Source organism: Erinaceus europaeus, chromosome 7 (genome assembly GCF_950295315.1).
Source record: "Erinaceus europaeus chromosome 7, mEriEur2.1, whole genome shotgun sequence".
Taxonomy (NCBI): domain Eukaryota; kingdom Metazoa; phylum Chordata; class Mammalia; order Eulipotyphla; family Erinaceidae; genus Erinaceus; species Erinaceus europaeus.
The window spans coordinates 13,829,484-13,850,123 of record NC_080168.1 but is presented as its reverse complement, the minus strand read 5'-3'; the positions used below and the strand labels follow the sequence as shown (position 1 = coordinate 13,850,123).

The window sequence follows — 20,640 nt, the reverse complement described above, 5'->3', positions numbered from 1 at the left end:
ACACACAACATTCCCTCGCCAACCAGACTTTCTCTGAAAAGGCTGGTCGAGAGGGGGTTAGAGCCAGTGATAAAGCAAAGGGCTGGAGCAGTCAGGTCTATAACGAAGATAGACAACTCAACTTCGACTAGTCAATACGGGACTGTAAATCAGTAAGCTACTGCTTTCCCCAGAAGGATGGCTATAATAGAAAAATAGCAGGCAAACTGGTTTTTGGTGGTGCTGGGGATTAAACCTGGGTCTCAGAGCTTCAAAGGCAGGAAAAGTCTTTGTATAACCATTACGCCATTTCACTGGATAAATTTTTTTTTTAATCTTTTAAAGTATTTTTTTGTTGAATGCCACCAGAGAATCTGGCCTCTGCAGCTGGTCACGTGGCCAGTGCAACTAGACAAGGCAGCCAGGTCCCTCCTTGCTGGGCCCATGTCCAGTGTGCTGGGGACCCAGCGGACTCTCATCATCTACTTTCCCAAAGCTCTGGACACTGAGATGGCCAACTGTCTCCTTTCTTGTGGACCTAGGACCACTGCCTTTTTTTCCCCAAAGTATTTTATTTATTTATTAGAATGGGAGAGAAAGGGGGGAAAGAGAAAGAGAGAGAGATGAGGTAAATAAAATAGCAGGCACAGAGAAACACAGGAATCCCCTGCTTCACTGCTGAGCAGTCATCATGGAGACTGGGTAGTGGCTCCTGGACAAGGCAAATGCACCAGCACGCGGCACAGCAGTCTCCTCCCAGGATCTGCCCAGGGACCCGAAAGCAAGCGCTAACTGCCACCCTGCTCACAACACCCCAGGGCAGAAGCAACTCAAACAAACAACATGGGATTGACGGAGAGACAAAAACCAACCCTCTCCTTGCAACCGAACGAACACTCCTCAGTCGAAAAAGGAGGCCAGCAGCACCTGGGGGGGGGGGGGTGTCAGAGGTAGACTGGGACTTGCACGCATGAGATTCTGAGTTGGATCCCTGGCATGATATAAGTCAAAGTGATGCTCTTGCTCCCTCCCTCTTGTTACTAAGCCTACTTTTTAAAAAAGGAATAAGGCCTGCCAGAACATGGATGAGCCCTGAAAGACAAGATACTCCTCCTGTGCATGAACCACAGCAGAGCCAGAGACAAAGCAGATTCACTGTCTTCAGGGACTTGAGGGGTTTTTTCATTGTTTGTTTGTTTAAGATTTAAAACAAGTGACAGAGAAAGGACCAGAGCATCACGCTGGCACATGCAGTGCTGGAGACTGAACTCAGAACCTCAAGGACCTCAGTGCTCCATCCTCTTCACCACTTTCTGGGCCCCGGAGAGGACTTCTTAATGGGGAAGGGTTTTCCATTTAGGAAAAGAAAGTTCTAGAACTAAGTAGTGGTGAAGGCTATACAACACTGCCTTTTTTTTTTTTTTTTTTTTTTAACCACAAAACTGCTCATCTCTGTTTTATGGTGGTGCAGAAGATTGAACCTGGGACCTTGGAGCCTCAAGCGTGAGAGGCTCTTTGCTTAACCATTATGCTATCTACTCCTGCCCAGCACTGCTCATTTTAGTGTCAGAGTCTAACATGGTACATCAGAAACAAGAAAAAGATCAGGGCCACCCAGGGAGATGGCCCAGTGGTCGAGCACAGGATAGGGCCACCAGGAGCAGAGGAGTTATGTAGGCACTGAACTTGGCAATAACCCAGCTGGCCCAAAGTAGTAAGGAAGACAGGCCGGGCAAGAGCTCAGTAGCATCGCACACACTTCTCCAAGCCTGAGGGAGGGTCCGGCATGAAAGCACCACAGAGCTTCACAAGCAATGCAGTGCTGCTGTGGCATCTCTCTCTCTCTCTCTGTCTCTCTCTGCTTCTCTCAGAGACTGAAAGGGAAAACATCTGAAGAAGCTGGGAGTTGGGTGGTAGCGCAGCGGGTTAAGCGCATGTGGCGCAAAGTGCAAGGACCGGCTTAAGGATCCTGGTTCGAGCCCCCAGCCCCCACCTGCAGGGGAGTCACTTCACAGGTGGTGAAGCAGGTCTGCAGGTGTCTGTCTTTCTCTCCCCCTCTGTCTTCACCTCCTCTCTCCATTTCTCTCTGTCCTATCTAACAACAATTTCATCAATAACAACAATAATCATAACTACAACAACAAAACAACCAGGGCAACAAAAGGGAATATTTAAAAAAAAAAAATCTGAGGAAGCTGTAGAACCGCAATTAAAGCAAGTCCCGCAGTAAAATAAATAGATAAAAACAAGAGAAAGGAGTGACCATCTTCCTCCCATCACAAGGACCAAGCACTGTCATCTTAGAGGCTGGGAGGGGCACTACAACAGCATGTGACGGGCACCACGACACCTCTCCATCATGAGGACCAAACACCATCACCTTCACTTGTCGTGAGAAGAGACCTCCAGGAAGAATGGCAGGGAACACCGCTCTCCTGCTCAGACTGGGGTGTCCGGGAGCTGTCCCCAGTTCAGTCTCAGTCTCTCCCTCGCTTCCCATCCTCTCTCAATTTCTTTCTATTTAAAAATAAAGAAAGAGAGAGAGAGAAGGGGAAGGGAGGGGAGGGGAGAGAAGGCCAGGCCACCTGGAGTAGTGAATTCATAATGCCAGCACTGAGCCCTAGCAATTACCCTGGTGGCAACAAAAAATAAATAAAATAAAATAACTTGTTTTAACAGTTACCCACAAGTGACGAGAGAGAAGCAGAGGAAGACATGAAAACTGCCTCCTTTGGGGAGTAGTGTTGTCCCAAATCCTCCTTACTTCTGTGAAATCTGAGAACAGCTGGGAGTGGGGGGAATATTTACACAGAAATCACCCGGCAGGTTCACTTTTTTTAAATTATACCTTCTATTTATTTATTTATTCCTTTTTGTTGCCCTTGTTTTATTGTTGTCGTCATTGTTGGATAGGACAGAGAGAAATGGAGAGAGGAGGGAAAGACAGAGCGGGGGAGAGAAAGATAGACACCTGCAGACCTGCTTCATCACCTGTGAAGGGACTCCCCTGTAGGTGGGGAGCTGGAGGCTCCAACCGGGATCCTTCCGCCGGTCCTTGCGCTTTGCGCCAGGTGCGCTTAACCCGCTGCGCTACCGCCCAACTCCCGACTGGTTCACATTCTAACACAAGGAGGAAACCAGCCTTCCCAATGAAAGGATTCAGCAGTCTCCGTGCCAGCCAGTAAGTGACACAGCAGAGGGGACACATGGCAGCACACACAGCATCCCACATCCAGGAGACACAGCAAAGCATCACCTAAACATAAATGAATCTTCAAACTTCTCCTTTGCAGTTTTTAGCAAAGGGAGAAAGAAAGAGAAAAGCGGGAGTCGGGCGGTAGCGCAGCAGGTTAAACACACGTGGCACAGTGCAAGGACCAGCGGAAGGATCCCGGTTCGAGCCCCCAGCTCCCCACCTACAGTAGGGGTGCCGCTTCACAAGCGGTGAAACAGATCTGCAGGTGTGTCTGTCTTTCTCTCCCCCTCCTCTCTCCACTTCTCTGTCCTATCCAACAATGACGACATCAATAACAACAACAATAATAACTACAACAATAAAAAAGCAAGGGCAAAAGGGAGTAATAAATTAATAATAAAAAGAAAGAGAGAAAAGCAAACAAGAAGATACAATCAGATACATCCAAGAACTGAGATCATACAATATCCCTTTCTGGGGTTCCACCAGGGAGGGGATCTAAAAATGAGGCGATAGGAAGGATAAGTCTCAGGAAATTGGAGCCAGGGAGAGCTCACCTGCTGGAGTATCATCTTGCAGACCTATGGTCCCAGAGGCAACAGGTTCAATCCCCAGGGCCACCAAATGTCAGATACAAGCAATGCTTCTGTCTCACTCTTTCTGTGTATCTTCTCTCATATGTAATGTTTGTTGTTGGTGTTTTAAGATATTAGCAGCCCAGAAGAGAATGCAATTGATAAAAGTACTGGACTCTCAAGAATGAGGTCCCGAGTTCAATTCTTAATATTACATGTGCCAGAGTGATACTCTAGTATCCTCTCTCTTCTATTAAATAAGTTACTCTTTAAAAATATATATATTCGGGGCGAAAGATAGCACAGCAGTTTACAGAGCAGACTTCCACGCTTGAGTGGGACTCTATGAGCTGGGCAGTGGCACAACTGGTAAAGCAGACAAGTTACCATGCTCAGGGTCCCCTGGTCCCCACCTGCAGGGGGGAAGCTTCAGCAATGGTGGAACAGTACTGCAGGTGTCTGTCTTTCTCTCTCACCATCTCTCTTGTCCTATTTGTCTCTATCATTTTTTCAATAGTAAAAAATGATTAAAAATTACCACCAGAAGTGGTAGATTTGTTATGTGAGCACCAACCCCCAGCAATAACACTGGTGTCGATATATTAGTGTGTATATTGTTTTTATTATTTCATGAGATAGATACAAGGAGAGAAGAATAGAGAGAGAAGCTAGAAATATCACTCCTGAGCATTTATTCAAAAGTCATAAAAACACTAATTTGAAGGGACATATGCACCTCCTTGTCCATAACTGCTCGAGTCACAATAGTAAAAATATGAAAGCAAACTAAACATACCAACAGATGATTGGAGAAAGAAGCTAGGGGAGTAACTGTACAGCCTTGTAACGCACTATTAATCACAAATTAAAAATGGAAATAATAATAATAAATAATAATAATGGAGCCTATACTCAGTGGAATACTGCTCAGCAATTGAAAAATAATATTGTGGGAGTCGGGTGGTAGAGCAGCAGGTTAAGTGTAGGTGGTGCAAAGTGTAAGGAGCAGCGTAAGGATCCCAGTTCGAGCCCCCAGCTCCCCACCTGCAGGGGGGTCGCTTCACAAGCAGTGAAGCAGGTCTGCAAGTGTCTTTCTCTCCCCCTCTCTGTCTTCCCCTCCTCTCTCCATTTCTCTCTGCCCTATCTAATGATGACATCAATAACAACAACAATAATAACTACAACAATAAAACAACAAGGGCAACAAAAGGGAATAAATATTTTTTTAAAAGAAAGAAAAGTAACATTGTGTCCTTCAGGACAAAATGAAGGGAACTGGAATGAATGTGCTCACTGAAGTAAGGAAGCGGAAAACAACTACTGCATAGTTCCACTCAAATGTGAACCATCAAGAACTGGAACATAGGAACTTGCAGAGAGGGGGAATAGGCAGCCTGTCTCTAAGACCCCGGGAGAACTACGGTGGTTGTCCTTGGAGGGTAGGGGAACACAACCTAAGTGATGGGAGTGGTACAGAACTAGAACTCTATTATCTGAAAATCCTGTAAATCACTATTAAATTACACATTTTTTTTCTAGACAGAGAGAAGCTAGAGCAGCTCCCTGGCACATTTAGTGCCGAGTATCAAACCTGAGACCTCGTGCTTAGAAGCCAAAAGTTCCCCCACTACACCACCTCCCAAGTCACTTTTTTCTTTAAGATTTATTTATGGGAGTCAGGCGGTAGCGCAGCAGCTTAAGCGCAGGTGGCACAAAGCGCAAGGACCGGTGTAAGGATCCCGGTTCGAGCCCCCAGCCTCCCCACCTGCAGGGGAGTCGCTTCACAGGCAGTGAAGCAGGTCTGCAGGTGTCTGTCTTTCTCTCCCCCTGTCTTCCCCTCCTCTCTCCATTTCTCTGTCCTATCCAACAACAACATCAATAACAACTACAACAATAAAACAACAAGGGCAACAAAATGGAAAATAAAGTTTTTTTTAAAAGATGTATTTATTTAGGGACAGGGAGACAGCATAATGATTATACGAAAGATTTTCATGCCTGAAACTCTGAGATCCCAGGTTCAATCCACCATACCATTATGAGCCAAAGCTGAGCAGGGTTCTGGAGAAAAAAAAATTTTTTTAATTATTATTTATGTATTTGAGAGAGAAGACAGCCAGAGCATCACTCTGGCACATGCAATGCCAGGGGCTAAACTGGACCTTGTGTTTATAAATCTGACAATCTAGCCACCACCCCACCTCCCAAACCATTTTTTTGTTTTCCAGAGCACTGCTCTGGCATCACGTACCAGAATGATGCTCTGGTTCTTTCTCTCTCTTCCTCTCTCATATGCAGCACTAGGGATGGAGCCAGGAGCCTTAGGCAGGCAAGTTCTACCCGCTACAAGATAAGCTACTGCCCACCATTTTTTTAAAATACTATTTTTATTATATTTTAATGAGTATGTGAGAGTGAGACAGAGAAAGAGAGACTGACCCCAAAACACTTCTCATCTCTGGTTTATGGTGTGCTGGGGATTGAACCTAGGACCTCAGAGTCTATGGTATGAGAATCTTTTGCAGAACCATTAGACTGTCTCCCCAGCCCCCACCACTTGCCACTATTAATAGTTTTCAAAAAAGAGCAGTCATACTCCTATTACTTTTCTTTGATAGACAGAAATTAGAGATGAAGACAAAGAGAGAAAGCACTGCTTCAACTCTTGTGAAGCCCCCCCCAACCAAGCCTTGAACCCATGTCCTTGCACATGGTAATGTATATGTATGCATTCAACCAGGGCACCACCACCCTGCCCCAGGTCATGACCAGATTTTCTTCTCTTTATTATCTCTATTTATTTGTTGGGTAGAGATAGTCAGAAATTGAGGAGCAACAGGGGAGATGAAGAGGGAGAGAGAAACAGAGACGCCTGCAGCACTACTTCACCACTTGCTTTCCCCCCGCAGGCAGGGACAGGGGACTCGAACCCGGGACCTTGAGCACTGTAACACATGCGCTCAGCTAGTTGTGCCACCACCTGGCCTCCTCATGATCATATTTTCTGCAGCTGCTTTTACACTGACAAGCAGAAACTATATGTGACCAGGATATATATATATCCATCCACACATGTGCTATGTGGCCCTTCACAGAAAAAGCTTGCTGACCCCTGAATATAAATAAACATTGACTTTTATCTCAAAGGCTTTACCACACCTATTGAAGTAATCAGGTGGAGCTCTCTGTTCAGCGCTGGGATTCTTAGGTGCGATTTTCCTTTCTTGCAGTGACCTTTCAGACTTTACACAATTCCAAGTTGTAGCTGGTTTCACAAAGAGGTATAGGGGGTTCCCACTTTCTTTTCCCTGGAAGAATCTGTGCATCTGTAAATGCTCAGAGATTTCAGTGGCAAAATCCTTTGGCCTTTTTTTTTTTCCCTGGTTAGGGATCTTCTTTTCTAATATATTTTTATTTATTTTAATGGGAGATACACAGAGACAAAGAGAGACCAGAGCATAGCTCAACTCTGGTTTTGGGTGGTGCTGGGGATTGAATCTGGGGCCGAGGAGCCTCATGCATGAAAGACTTCTGCAGAACATTATGCTGTGTCCCCAGCCTGGGGGGGGGGGTCTTAAATTATGGATTCAGTATCTTTAATAGTTACAAAACAGCCTGTTTTCTGTTGTCACTGGGGCTTCACCACTCCAGGCTTTCAGATGGGGAAGGTGGGGGAGAAGGGACCAAAGAGCCCCCCCAACTTATGGGGCCAGGCTAGAGCCAGGGTCAGGCACAAGACAAAGCAGGTGCACTACCCAGATGAACTACTGTGCTGTCTCTGGTGCCAATGTGATACTGTGTTTTTAAGAATTTGCTCACTTCTTCAAAATGTTCAAATGGACTTGCTCGTCCTGTTTAAGCACGTATAGGCCTTTTAACGGTGTTCCTTCTTCATCCCTGACGTGATGTGTTGTCTCTATTTTTTGCTTGATTTCTCCCACTGGGGTTGTCAATTTTATAGTTTTTCAAAATTAGTCTTTGCCTCTTTTGATCCTTTTCTGATCGAATGTTTTCCATTTCCTAAAATTCTGTTATCATTTCCTCCTCTCTGAGTACTAGTCTTGTAACCACCTGATGTATCCGCTCAGCTCATGGATTTGCAACGTCTTCACCTCAATCAGTGGATTTCAGCATCACCAGCTGCATCCCATGTATACAGAACCCCCACACACATATCCATAGGCGAGTTTACTATCACTCAACCCAAACATGCGCTAGCTTTCTAGGACTCACAACTTATTTCCAAGTAAACCCTTAAGTTTCCAGATACATGTGGAGACTTTTATTTTCTTAATTTCTAGCTTAATTCCACTGTTAGCAGAGAACACAGTCTTCTGAAGCCTTCACAGACTTGCTTGTGGGCCAGTGTGCCTCGTGCCTTTGAGAAGAACTCAAGCTCTGCACTGACAGGTGCACCACTCTGAGTCTGCCCACTAGGTCGAGTTTTATACCCACACGGTACAATTCTACAACCTTGGGAATTCTTTGTTGGTGTATCATTATCAACATGTGAGACAGATGTGTTGAAGCATTTCACTATGATGACTGATCCCCACTGCAGTTACAATGACCGCTGCAGTTCTACTGGCTGTGTATGTGGCTTCTGAGTGGCTCTGATCAGCTGTCTGTGACATATCTTTACTAAAGCAGCGGCACCACACTCCAGTCCCCCCCTTACACACAGTTTCCGCTTTCAACTGTGGTCTGAAAATGTTACATGCAAGAAGGTATTTGGAGAAAAAGCCCACATTCAAGTAACTTTTATTACAGTATATTGTTACCGCTGTTCTATTTTTATATGGGTTATTGTTGTTAACCTCTTCCTGTGCCCAGTTTAGAAGTCAATGTAACACTGCTCTGTGTGTAGGCACAAACAGCATGTGTGGGGTTTCAGTCGTCTCCCTGGGGTGGTGACTGGGAGCGCCGTGCAGGAGTGGGGGCAGCTGCAGTGTCTGCCTGATAGACACACACCTGCAGTGTTGTCACATGATGGGCAGTGAACCCTGAGCATTGCTCATGAGAAATGCCACTTGCTCAACAACTTCCCAGATAATTTTTTTTCTTTCTAATTTTATTTATTTACTTTGGACAGAGACAGAGAAATTGAGAGGGAAGGGAGAGATAAAAAAGAAGACAGACCTACAGCACTGTTTCACCACTCATGAAGCTTCTCCCCTGCAGGCAGGGACTGAGGGCTTGAATCATCGGTCCTCACACCCTGTGATCTGTGCCCTCAACCAGGGGCATCACCACCCAGCCACCATTTTTCCCCACTATTTTATAGAGAAGAGGAGGAGTAGGGAAGAGAGAGAAGGAGAGGGAAAAAGAGGAGTTGGCAAGGTAGCATTCCACTATCCAGGGAGCTCCCTGGGTGCCCACCATGGAGTGGCCTTGTGGTGCCAAGGCTCCACCCAAGGACCCAGTACATGGAAAATGCCTGCAAAGTGTTTTTCCCCATTCTTTTCTTTCAGTTCTTGCAGATTCTTTTGTTTAAAGGTCACTTACATAACCTTGCCAAGTTTAGCCTTTCCAGCTGCTGATCTCTGCCTTTTAACTAGAGTGTTCAAGTCCCCTTATATTTAATGTGATTTACTTATTTACTGACTATTAAGTAGACTCAGTGTTTGCTTTCTACTTGCTTCGGCTGTCCAACTTCCCATTTTCCCTTTTCTTGCCTTCCTTCAGATTTAGAACCTCTTTTAGTTAATATATCATTTAGTCTTTCACAATTTAGTGGCTACCACAGAGATGACATTTCCCTTCAGGCAAAAACAAACAAGAGACACCCCCTCTCCCTCCCACCCCATCATGTTTCCTCTAGTGCAGGCCTGTTAACAAAACAACAAAAAAGCTGGCTTTTTAAATTTGAAAATGACTTTGTTTCTAAAGGATCTTTTTGCTGAGTAAAGAATCCCAGTTAGCAATCATTTTCTTTCAGCACTCAGATTTCAACCAACTTCTATTTTTCATGGTTTCTGCTCAGAACACAGCTGTCAGGCTATTTGCTGCTCTTCTGTGAGGGTGACCCTGTGTCTGGCTGACTTCAGCTCTTCTCATCTAAGGTTTTCAGCAGTCATATCATAAAAAGAACTTACATGGTCTTCTTTATTCTCAAGGTCTGTCAAATCTGTAGATAGTGTGTGTTTTTGTTGTTGTTGTTGTTTCATTAGTTAAGGGAAATTCTCAGGCATTATCTTTTCAAATACAGTTCCTGTACTATTTTCCCTCTCCTCTATTAAATACTAATGACACAGTCTCACTGTTATCTAACTTCTGTTGTGTGTCTTCTCATTTTTTTTATTTCTCCAGACTTCCTTGGGGGCATTTTCTTTTAAGAAATTGTCTTTTAAGACATTTTTCCTTCATGTGGGATCACTCTACCCTTCAAGGACTTTATTTTTTTTTTGTTTGTCTGTTTTTTAGTTTTAGAATTTTCAATAGGTTCTTTTAAGATTCTATATACTTAATTATCTATTTATTCATAAGAGAACTACAGCATCACTATGGTACATGTGGTGCAAAAAATAAAACTTAAGGGGAGTCGGGCAGTAGCGCAACGGGTTAAGCGCACGTGGTGCAAAGTGCAAGGACTGGCATAAGGATTCCAGTCTGAGCCCCCGGCTCCCCACCTGCAGGAGTCACTTCACAAGCGATGAAACAGGTCTCCAGGTATCTATCTTTCTCTCCCCCATCTTCCCCTCCTCTCTCCATTTCTCTCTCTCCTATCCAACACCAACAACATCAATAACAACAATAATAACTACAACAAAAAAACAAGGGCAACAAAAGGGAATAAATAAAGAAATATAAAAAAAAAAAAAAAAAACTTAAGACCTTCTACACCCAAGTCTTGTTTTCTATCACTGTGTCATCTCCCTGGTTACTCAACTGGTTCTTTTATAGTTTTTACTGTGTTGCCAGAATTCCCTTTTTTAAAATATTTATTTATGAGAAAGATAGGAGGAAAGAGAGAGAGAAAGAACCAGACATCACTGGTGTATGTTCTGCCAGGAATTGAACTCTAGACCTCATGCTTCAGAGTCCATTGCTTTAACCACTGTACCACCTCCTGGACCACCCAGAATTCTCTATCATGCCTTTTATCTCCTAAACATAGTAAACTTGGGGTGAGGGGGGTGGCTCACCAGTATAGTTCAAAAAGCAAGCTACAAAAAGAGAACATCATAAATGGCAGAGTGGTATTCTGGCCTGTCTCTCTCACAATTAAAAATCAATTTTAAAAAGGAAACAGCACAGTTGTTTGAAAGTCTGCATCAGCTATCTGGAGCCCCTGTTGATCTGCCTCTATAGTCTGATGTTCCTCCTGGTTTAACTCATCTGTCCTGACCTATGTGTCTAGCTCTTCTCTGTACACACAGCACTGAATTTACAATGTGGCTTGAGAAAAGCATCGAGTGATGCTCTCTCTCTCTAGAGAGGGTTGTGGCTTGCCTCTGTTGGAAACTAGGGAGCCTAGCACCACTGGGATGGGTCTCATTTCACACACGATTTGAAGCGGGGCCATAATCCCTTGGAAGCCCTCTTTTTATTCATCCTCTGGCTATGGAAAGACTTTTTAGGACCCCAGGCCAAATTCTAGAGGCTGGCCCAGGATGGTCACTCCCTGCCCTGACACTGAGCCCCCACAGCATTTCTGACAGCCTCACAGAGCCACAAAAACAAATGGTCTGGGTTGCAGAAGTCACATGTAGTCACATTATTTAACATTTCTTTACTGTGAGCTTGGGAGGTAATATGATGGCTATGCAAAACACTTATGTCTGGGGCACCAAAGATCCCAGGTTCAACCCCCCCAGTCCCACAATAAGCCAGAGCTGATCAGGGCTCTGATAATAAAGAATAAGATTTTTTCTTTTAGAATTAATATGATTTATTTGTGTGTGAGAGAGAGAAAGAAAGAGAGAGAGAAAGAGACAGAACTGTAGTATCACTTTGACACATACAGTGCCTGGGATCAAACTCAAGATCTCATGCCTACAAATCTTTTGCTCATCTACCCAGCCTAGAAACTGTGACTGTGGGAGTCAGGCAGTAGCGCAGTGGGTTAAGCGCATGTGGCGCAAAGCACAAGGGCCGGCTTAAAGATCCCGGTTCGAGCCCCCTGCTTCCCACCTGCAGGAGAGTTGCTTCACAAGCGGTGAAGCAGGTCTGCAGGTGTCTATCTTTCTCTCCCCCTGTCTTCCCCTCCTCTCTCCACTTCCTCTATCCTATCTAACAATGACATCAATAACAACAACAATAATAACTACAACAACAATAAAAAAACAACAAGGGCAACAAGTGGGAAAATAAATAAATACAAAAAAATTTAAAAAAAGAAAGTGTGACTGTGTATTAATTATCTATCCTGCTCCAGATCTTTAGCTCTGGGAGTGTTTCTGTTGGTGATAAGGTCGCCTCAGGGGCAAGCACAGCACTTGATTTTTAGTCTCTGGTACTCTCTGAGTTAAACTCAATCAGTGAAATCACCCAATCTGGTCCCCTACGCCTACACTGAACTTCTCTGTTCCAGACTCTTGGAAACAGAGTTGGCAGTCAGCTGAGTGAGGTAAAGAACAAACACCTCATCACAGACCCCTGCAAGCGTCAACCCGGCTTTGACCTAGCACGTTATGACTGGGCCCTCCTCAATCGCTATCGAACAGGCCATGGCCGGTGCGCCGCTATGTTCCATCGCTGGGGAGCCAGAGACGACCCGAACTGCCCCTGCGGCTACAGACAGACTATGACCCACATAGTCAACGACTGCCACCTCTCCAGATTCAAAGGAGGTCTCGAAACTTTACATCAGGCTCAACCTGACGCTGTTGACTGGCTACGGAAGAAGGGCAAACGCTAGAAGAAGAAGTGAAATAAGGAAAGCAGCACCCGGTCCGTGACAGCCCCACCAGTATTAATAAGCCGCCAATCTTGTCATGGAGCAGCCTAGGTTAACAGCTCTCAGAGACTTCAGCTGTAGCTTCTCACCTCTGCAACAGAATATGGGAATAAGCCATTTGTTAAAAAGATACACAGCCCCCTGGGTACGCAGAGGCTAGAGCATGGGGCTCTCAAGCACGAAGTCCCAACTGCAAGCACTGAATGCCAGAGTAACACCCTGTTCTCTCTCATAAGCAAACAAATAAATAAATAAAACATGTGGAACAAAACGAATGGAATTGGAGATGATTGTGTAAAGATGTGAGCAACCACCAGTTGTTTTCACTCAGTGGAATATAGATAACTAAAGCAAATGAACTTGAAGAGGGAAATAGTAACCAAATGACCTCTTGGATTTTGGATTTTGAGAATTGGGGCAAAGGTAGGGGTAGTGTGGCAAAGAATTTCAGCAGAGGGTATGGTAACCTACCCAGTATGTCAGTGTGAAAATATACCCCTGAAATGTTTTCTGTGTTTCATTTTGTTGGCTACAGACAGAGAGGGAGAGAGAATGGAAGAGACCATAGCACTGAAGTTTTCTTCTGAGCAGTTGGAGCCGAGCTAGAACCCTGACAAAGCAGTGCACCATCCAAGTGATTGTACCAGCCCCTCCTGAAGCATTCTAACTTTGTAAATGTAAAAAGAAGTGGTAGGAAAGGATTAAAAAGTATATAAAAATAAAAAGGTGTGTTAATCAAAAGTCTTGTGTTTTTTTTTAAGATTTAGCAATACATGAGAAAGACAGAATGGGGGGTGCCTCTGACACATGCACTGGCAGGGGTCAAATTCAGGACCTCACGCTTGACAACACCACCTCCCAGGCCACATAAATCTTTTTACTTTTTTTTTCTTCTCTCTCTCTTTTTCTTTTTAAAGTTGGTCACAAAGCTGGGCATTTGCACACCCAGTCGAGTGCACACATTACCACGTACAAAGGCCCAGGTTGAAGCCCTCGTCCCCTTATGAGGAGGGAACCCTCATGAGTGACGAAGCAGTGTTGCAGGCATCTTCTTTCACCCTCTCAAAAATAAACAGGAAAAAATGGCTGCCAGGAGGGGTGGCAGTTGACAACCTGGTGACCATAAAAAATATTTAAAAAAATGTTTTTTAATCACCACTGGGTTCCTGAAGAGTGCACACTTTACCTCACGCACAGAAGGCGCTGCATTTGAATCCCAGCACAGCACCACGTGGGAGCACCAGAACTGGAGGGCACTCTGTGGATAATGGGCAGTAAGTACTGTGAGGCTTCTCCCTTTCTGGCTCTCTCTCTCTACCTAAAAGAATGAAATCCATCAGAGAGGAGGAATCACACAAGCACACACAAGACTGTTCTCCGCTATCTGCCAGTTCAGCTTCTCTTTATTCTGGCTGCTGGAGATGGGAGCCCACCTGGGTCGACTACAGCTGGGGAGGGTCGGGTGTCTACTTTCTGGGAAACAAAAGTGAATAAGCAGTCAGAGGTAATCCTAAAAGTAACCCTTTCCTGCATGTTCTCAACAGGCCAAGAACTCTGCTGACTGCTGCGCACCAATGCATTTAATTCTAATTCTGTCCCTGCTCACCAGCGAGGAGTGAGCCTGTGTCTCATCAGGAGGATAACAGGATGGAGCCAAGTCCAACCGAAGATCCCTCATGAGCGCTCCTCCATACCAGGCGGGAAGGCCCTGCCGGCCACCTGCCGGCCACCTGCCAGCCACCACAGGTCGGCTACGATCAGCAAGACACACCAGCCAAGACGGTGGGCTGTAAAATGGTCCAGTGGAGGCAGACACTGTCAGGCAGTTATCGAAGGTGAGTTACCATTTGGCCCAGAAAAATCCCAACCTAGACAGAAAGCCAAGGGAAGTTCCTCCACAAGTACACACACACAGAGAGAACATTTACGGCAGCATTACCCAGAACCGCCAAAAAAAAATAGGTAGCTGAAATCCTAGTCTCCCCGTGTAGTGAGGAGGTACTATTCAGCAATAAGAAAGACTGAATGAAGATGGGTACTGGCTTGTGCTGCCACCGTTGACCACATGACGCAGAGTGAAAGAAACCAGACACCAAAGACACAGATGCATGATTCTGTTTGCGTGAAATGTCAGGACCTGAAAATCATAGAAAGTAGATTAGCAGTTTGTCTAAGGTAGAGAGATGGAGGAAATGAGGAGTGGGTGTTAACAGATATGGAGGGGTTTAAGTTTTCGCTTTGGGCTTTTGTTTGTTTCTGACCAGAGCACATTGATGAAATCTGGCTTATGGTGGTACTGGGTTCTGAACACAGGACCTCTGAGCCTCAGGCATAATAGCCTGCTGCAAAATCCTCCAGGCTATGTCCCCACCCTTGTGGTTTCTTAATGAGTTAATAAAAATGCTCTCCAAAGGACTGTTGGCAACAGCTGTGAGCACTGAACACCTCCTCACTGCGCAGGTGAGACACATGCACTCTAAGGCACAAACTGTGATATGACCTAATAAAACCTTAATTTGAACCTGAACTCCATTTACTTATTTATGAGACAGAAGGAGATAGAGAGAAGCAAAGCATCATTCCAGCACAAACAATGCCAGGGATCAAACTCAGGACTTCATGTTAATCCACTGTGCCATTTCCTGGGCCGCCATCTACCTATTTTTTTTTGTCACTGCTGCTGCTATTGTTGGATAGGACAGAGTGAAAGAGGAGGGGAAGAAAGGGGGGAGGGAAAGACAGACACCTGCAGACCTGCTTTACTGCCCATAAAGCGACCCCCCTGCAGGTGGGGAGCCGGGGGCTGGAACCGGGATCCTCATGCCAATTGTTGCGCTTTGCACCACATGTGCTTAACCTCGCTGCACTACCACCGGATCCCCCATCTACCTAATTCTATCTATCATAGTGAGACAGATGCTTTGTTCAGATTTCAAATCATAAATACAACATTTTAATGCAAAGTCAGACACAATAGCTCTTGCAACTAGGGAAGGGATTCAATGACTAAAATTCAAGACTTTGTAAGCAAAAGGATCTCTGACAGCACGTGCTGGCTAGAGCAGGTGCTCTGGTCTCTCTCTCTCATCAATCAATCAAGTAAACGAGAGGAAGGAAGGAAGGAAGGAAGGAAGGAAGGAAGGAAGGAAGGAAGGAAGGAAGGAGAGACGAAAACTAGGGTGGGGTAATAACAATGCTTACACAAAGTCATGCTGAGGTCCCTAGCACCACTATATGCCTCAGGTGAACAGTCAAAAGAAATTTTAAACAAACTATGACTTTTATTTTTTGCCACCAGGTTTATCACTAGGGCTTGGTGCCTGCATGACCACCTCATCACTCCTGGTGGCTATTTAGCTGGTTTTATTCAGCTAGAAATAGACAGGCAGAGAGAGAGGCAGAGAAAGTGAAAGACCACAGCACCAAAGTTCCCTTCAGTGTAATGGGGCCTGGGCTCAGACCTAGGCTGTGCACATGGCAAAGCAACACACTATCCAAGGGACTTACTCTGCTATCCCTGGGACTTGTTTTTTTTTTTCTTTTCTGAGGGAGAGAAAAATACAGAACAAAGAGAGGGAGAGGGACATCTGCAGCACTGCTCCATCAGCTTCTCCAGCAGGGGAGGATAAGGAGCTTGGTAACCTGTGCATTCTACCAGGTGAGTAACCACCCAGCCCCCAACTCTAACTTTTTTTTTTTTGGTTACTGGAGCTTCACTCCTCAGCACTGATTATTTCAAGGAAGAGACAGACAAGGGCACCACAGCACCAAAGCTGCCTCCGATGAGTTGGGGCCAAACTCAAACTGGGAGCTCAAACCAGGTGTGCTATTTTCCCCAATACAAGCACAAGTTTTTTTTGCCTCCAGGGTTATCACTGTGGCTCGGTACCTGCACTATGAATCCACTGCTCCTAGAGGCCATTTTTTTTCCATTTTTTTGTTGCTCTTGTTATCATTATTGTTATTATTGTTGTTGTTGTTATTGCTGTTGGATAGGACAGAGAGAAATCAAGAGAAGACAGGACGACAGAGAGGGAGAGAGAAAGACAGACACCTGGCAGACCTGCTTCACCGCTTGAGAAGTGACGCCCCCCTCAGGTGGGGAGCCGATGGCTCCAACGGGATCCTTGTGCTGGTCCTTGCGCTTTGCGCCCTGTACGCTTTACCTGCTGCGCTACTGCCCCCCCCACAACTTTTTAAGACATTTTCTAGGGGTGGGATGCAGTTTCTCAAAGGTTTACAGAATGAGAAGAAAAGGGGACCAGAGAGCAGTCAGTATCACACATGTATCAATACAAGGACCTTTGCTTCATTCCTTGGCATTGAATTTTAAAACAGAGAAACACAGCACCCCAGACCCACTCAAGCAGAATCTGCATTTTAATAGATCCCCAAAGGAAGTGTCTGCACTCTACAATTTGAGAAGCACTGTCATAAGACACTTCCTCCCCACAGCCTCCCGCCAGTGGACAGCTCTAGCCTGCAGAGGGCTATTTCAAAACCAGACGCCCCACTCTGGGCAGGTCCTCAGCACAGCTCTCTCTCTGCTGCTCTACTCCACTTCCTGGAGGGGTGGCATGGGCTGGAGGCCCCAAGCAGCAGTGGGTGCGGGTGACTCCTCCCAAGACTCGAGGACTCAGCCAGCCTGGTGGTGGCCACTCTCAATTCTTCACCGCCTGTGTGAACACTGCCCAGCACTGAATTTGCCATGTCAATCATTACAACGACGCCCCACACACCTTGGATTGTTAATGTAGTGCCAGGGAACAAGCTCAGAGCCTTGTGCATGTGCAACACAGCCCAGCCTCAAGCCCAGCGTTTTCATCTAGAGAGACAGAGGCCTCACACAAGGTGAGGCATCTCCCAGCCCCTGGACCATTCATTCCCTTGGGCATCACACACCTATGCCAGAGAGGTTTCCTGCATGGCTTATCTGCTTCCACATTCCCACCAGCGCTAACAGCCCAGAAGAAAAATCCGCTGGAAGCTATCTGCACAGCAGATGTGACACAATCTGAAACTCAAATCCTTAGGGTGTATTTTTAACACTAACCATCACTCCTCCTCAAGAACAGCTGTTAGTTCAGCTATTGTTTTAGGGAGGAAAAAAACACCTCCTCGGGAACAGACTTCTGGACTCACTGGAATCTGAGAGATCAAATCTTTTCTTCTCTTTTTCCTCTTAAAGACTTATTTTAATGAGAAAGGGAGACAGACACTGCTCAACTCCCAGCTTAAGGTGTTACCCAGGACTGAACCTGGGACCTCTGAGCCTCAGGCATGAGACTCTGGTGTCCAAGACCAAATCTTAGTCGCACTTGTAAGCCACAAATGTCACTGTAGCATATCCCATGCTTGAGACAGGCAGGAGAGAGGGAGGGAAACTCCTATAGGCAACACTAAGGATTCTTGGTAACTTCTGCGAAAACCATTATCAGGTTAGAGCGCTCCCTGCTCTGAAACCCTCGGTAGGGTTTCAGACCCAAGACCAAAAACTGAGTGTCAGGCCAGCGATTCAAAATTCAGTCCTGGCACTGGGGAATAGCTGAGGGCTTCTGCAAAAGACCCACGGCCTGAGGCTTCCCCAGGATCTAGGTTCAATCCCTTGGGGGGGGGGGGATCCAAACCCAGTCCATCTAGCTTCCCAACCTCCTCTAGGCCCTCTCCTCACCACCCCTCACACTCGACCCCCCCCCCCATGCACGTAGGTCTCTACACACCAAGTTCACAAGTTCAGCCACCCAGAGGGCCCTTCCTTCTGCACCAATAGCCCTGACCGTGCCTGGGAGCAGCTGGTGCTCGGTGTGAGCACTCGGCCCGGGCACAGGCAAGGTGTCCACCCTTTGCAGCTGGCAAGTGGGGGGGTGCTTGAAATCCAGCGCCATAAGCCCCACCTGTGACAGCCCGGGGGAGGGGCGGGGAGGTCACTCAGCTTCTCCACTGAGTCTGTGAACCCTGGGCGGACAGCACCCATGGCCAGCGGAGCCCGCTGACCCGGCACCCAGCCGTCCCCGGCACCCAGCCCCAGCACCCAGCCGTCCCCGGCACCCAACTGTCCCCAGCACCCAGCCGTCCCCGGCACCCAGCCCCAGCACCCAGCCCCAGCACCCAGCCCCAGCACCCAGCCGTCCCCAGCACCCAGCCCCAGCACCCAACTGTCCCCAGCACCCAGCCGTCCCCGGCACCCAGCCGTCCCCGGCACCCAGCCGTCCCCGGCACCCAGCCGTCCCCAGCACCCAGCCGTCCCCCGGCACCCAGCAGCAGCACCCAGCCGTCCCCAGCAGCCGCAGCACCCAGCACCCCAGATGGGAGTAACTATCTCTGGGAACAAAGGAAGCGTTCCAGACAGTGGGGGCTGAGCACCCGCCGCGCTGCCGCCCACCTGCCAGGGCAAAGGTGCCCCCGCCCACCCGCCGCCCCAGAGGGCGAGACGCCCGCGGGCGCGACACCTGCCCGGACCCCGGGGCGCGGGCGCGGGCGCGGGCGCGGCGGGCAGGCGGGCGGCTGTCCACTCCCGGCCGGCCGGCCCGAGGGGAGCGTCCGGGGCCGCGCGGAGCCCGGGGCCCGCAGGTCCGCAGCGCCGGCGGCGACGCAGCCTCGGGGACCGGGTCCCCGCCCCCACGGGGGCGCCCTCGGGCCCGCCTCGGCCCCGTTACCCGGCGCGCCGGCCCGGCCCGTTACCCCGCGGGTGGCGGCGGGACGCGGGAGCCGGGACCTGGGCCGGACCGGACCCGACCGCGCCGGGCGGCTCCTCAGACCCGGCCGCGGGCCTCGTCGGGGCTGCGGCGGCGTGAGGGGCGCGCGGCCCGGCCGCCTTCCAGCCGCGGGCTCACCTTCTGACGGATCTGGCCCGACGTGGACACCTTGCGGATGAGCTTCTGCGGGGAGCCGGGCTCCGCCTCGGGCTCGCTGTCCGATGACTCCTCGGGCGGCGGCGGCGGAGGCGGCTGCGGCGGACCCTGCTGAGGGGCGCCCGCCGCCGCCGCCATGCTGCCGGCCAGCAGCGCGCGCAGCGCGGGGGTGGGGCCGGGGCCCGAGCGGCGCGCGCAGGGGCGGGGCCTCGGGGTGGGGTGGGGCCGTGCGCTCACAGGGGCGGGGCCTGGGCAGGGCAGCGTCGGCACGCCGCGGGGGCGGGGCTGAGTGGAGGCAGGCGAGGCGACACTTACCGCACCTGGCGGGGGCGGGGCCTGTGGAGGCGGGGCCTGTGGAGGCGGGGCCTGTGGTCAGCTCTCCCGTTGCCTCCCGTTCTGGCTCATGTCCTAGAACAATTTCTGGGTTTGGGTTGAATTTTTCCCTCTGCGCTCATTTTGTTTTTATTAAACGATTTATTTACTTCTTATTGTTTTATTTTTTTACCAGCGCACTGCTCAACTCTGACGGCACTGGGTATTGAACCTGGGACCTCTGATGCTTCAGACATGAAAATTTTTGCACAACCACTAAGCTATCTCTCTGGCTGTAGACGATTTTTTTTTATTAATGAGAGAGAACCAGAGCGTCTCTCTGGCACATGTGTCTACTGTATCACCTAAGCTCTCTCTTTTGTTGAGGAGGGATTTTTTTTTTTTTTTACCAGAACCCTACTCAGCTCTGGTTTATGGTTGTGGGGGGCGGGGGGTGAGCCTGGGACCTCAGAGCCTCGAGCATGTCAGTCTTTTTGCAGAACCATTACATTATCTTCCCCAGTCCCCATTTGCTTTTTTTTTTTTTTGTCCCTGGGGTTTCACCACTCTGTTCCTGGTGTCTTATCAGGAAGACAGAGGGGACACCACAACATTAAAGTTTCCTGTTGTGGAATCAAACTCAAACCTAGGCCGTGTGCATGACAGAGCAGGCACCCACTCAGATGCTATCCTTTCCCCACTCCCGCCTTTATTTTTTTTTATTATTAAAGATGTAATAATGGAGGTCAGGTAGTGGTGTACCAGGTTGAACGCTCACACTACTATGCTCAAGGACCAGGGTTCAAGATCCTGCTCCCCATCTGCAGC

The 20,640-nt window shown here is 48.0% G+C and overlaps 1 protein-coding gene across 2 annotated transcripts in view; it reads right to left on the bottom strand.

Moving 5' to 3' along the window:
- DGKD (diacylglycerol kinase delta) overlaps positions 1-19,665 on the bottom strand; it is a 75,290-nt gene extending 55,625 nt beyond the window's left edge. The window contains exon 1 of one of the 2 annotated variants that reach the window (XM_060193820.1): positions 19,483-19,665. In XM_060193820.1, coding sequence (XP_060049803.1) covers positions 19,483-19,638 — 156 coding nt within the window. In that variant the 5' untranslated portion in view covers positions 19,639-19,665. The remainder of the gene's footprint in view (positions 1-19,482) is intronic. The other variant, XM_060193821.1, reaches the window with a different exon arrangement.
- Between the last annotated feature and the right edge of the window lie 975 nt (positions 19,666-20,640).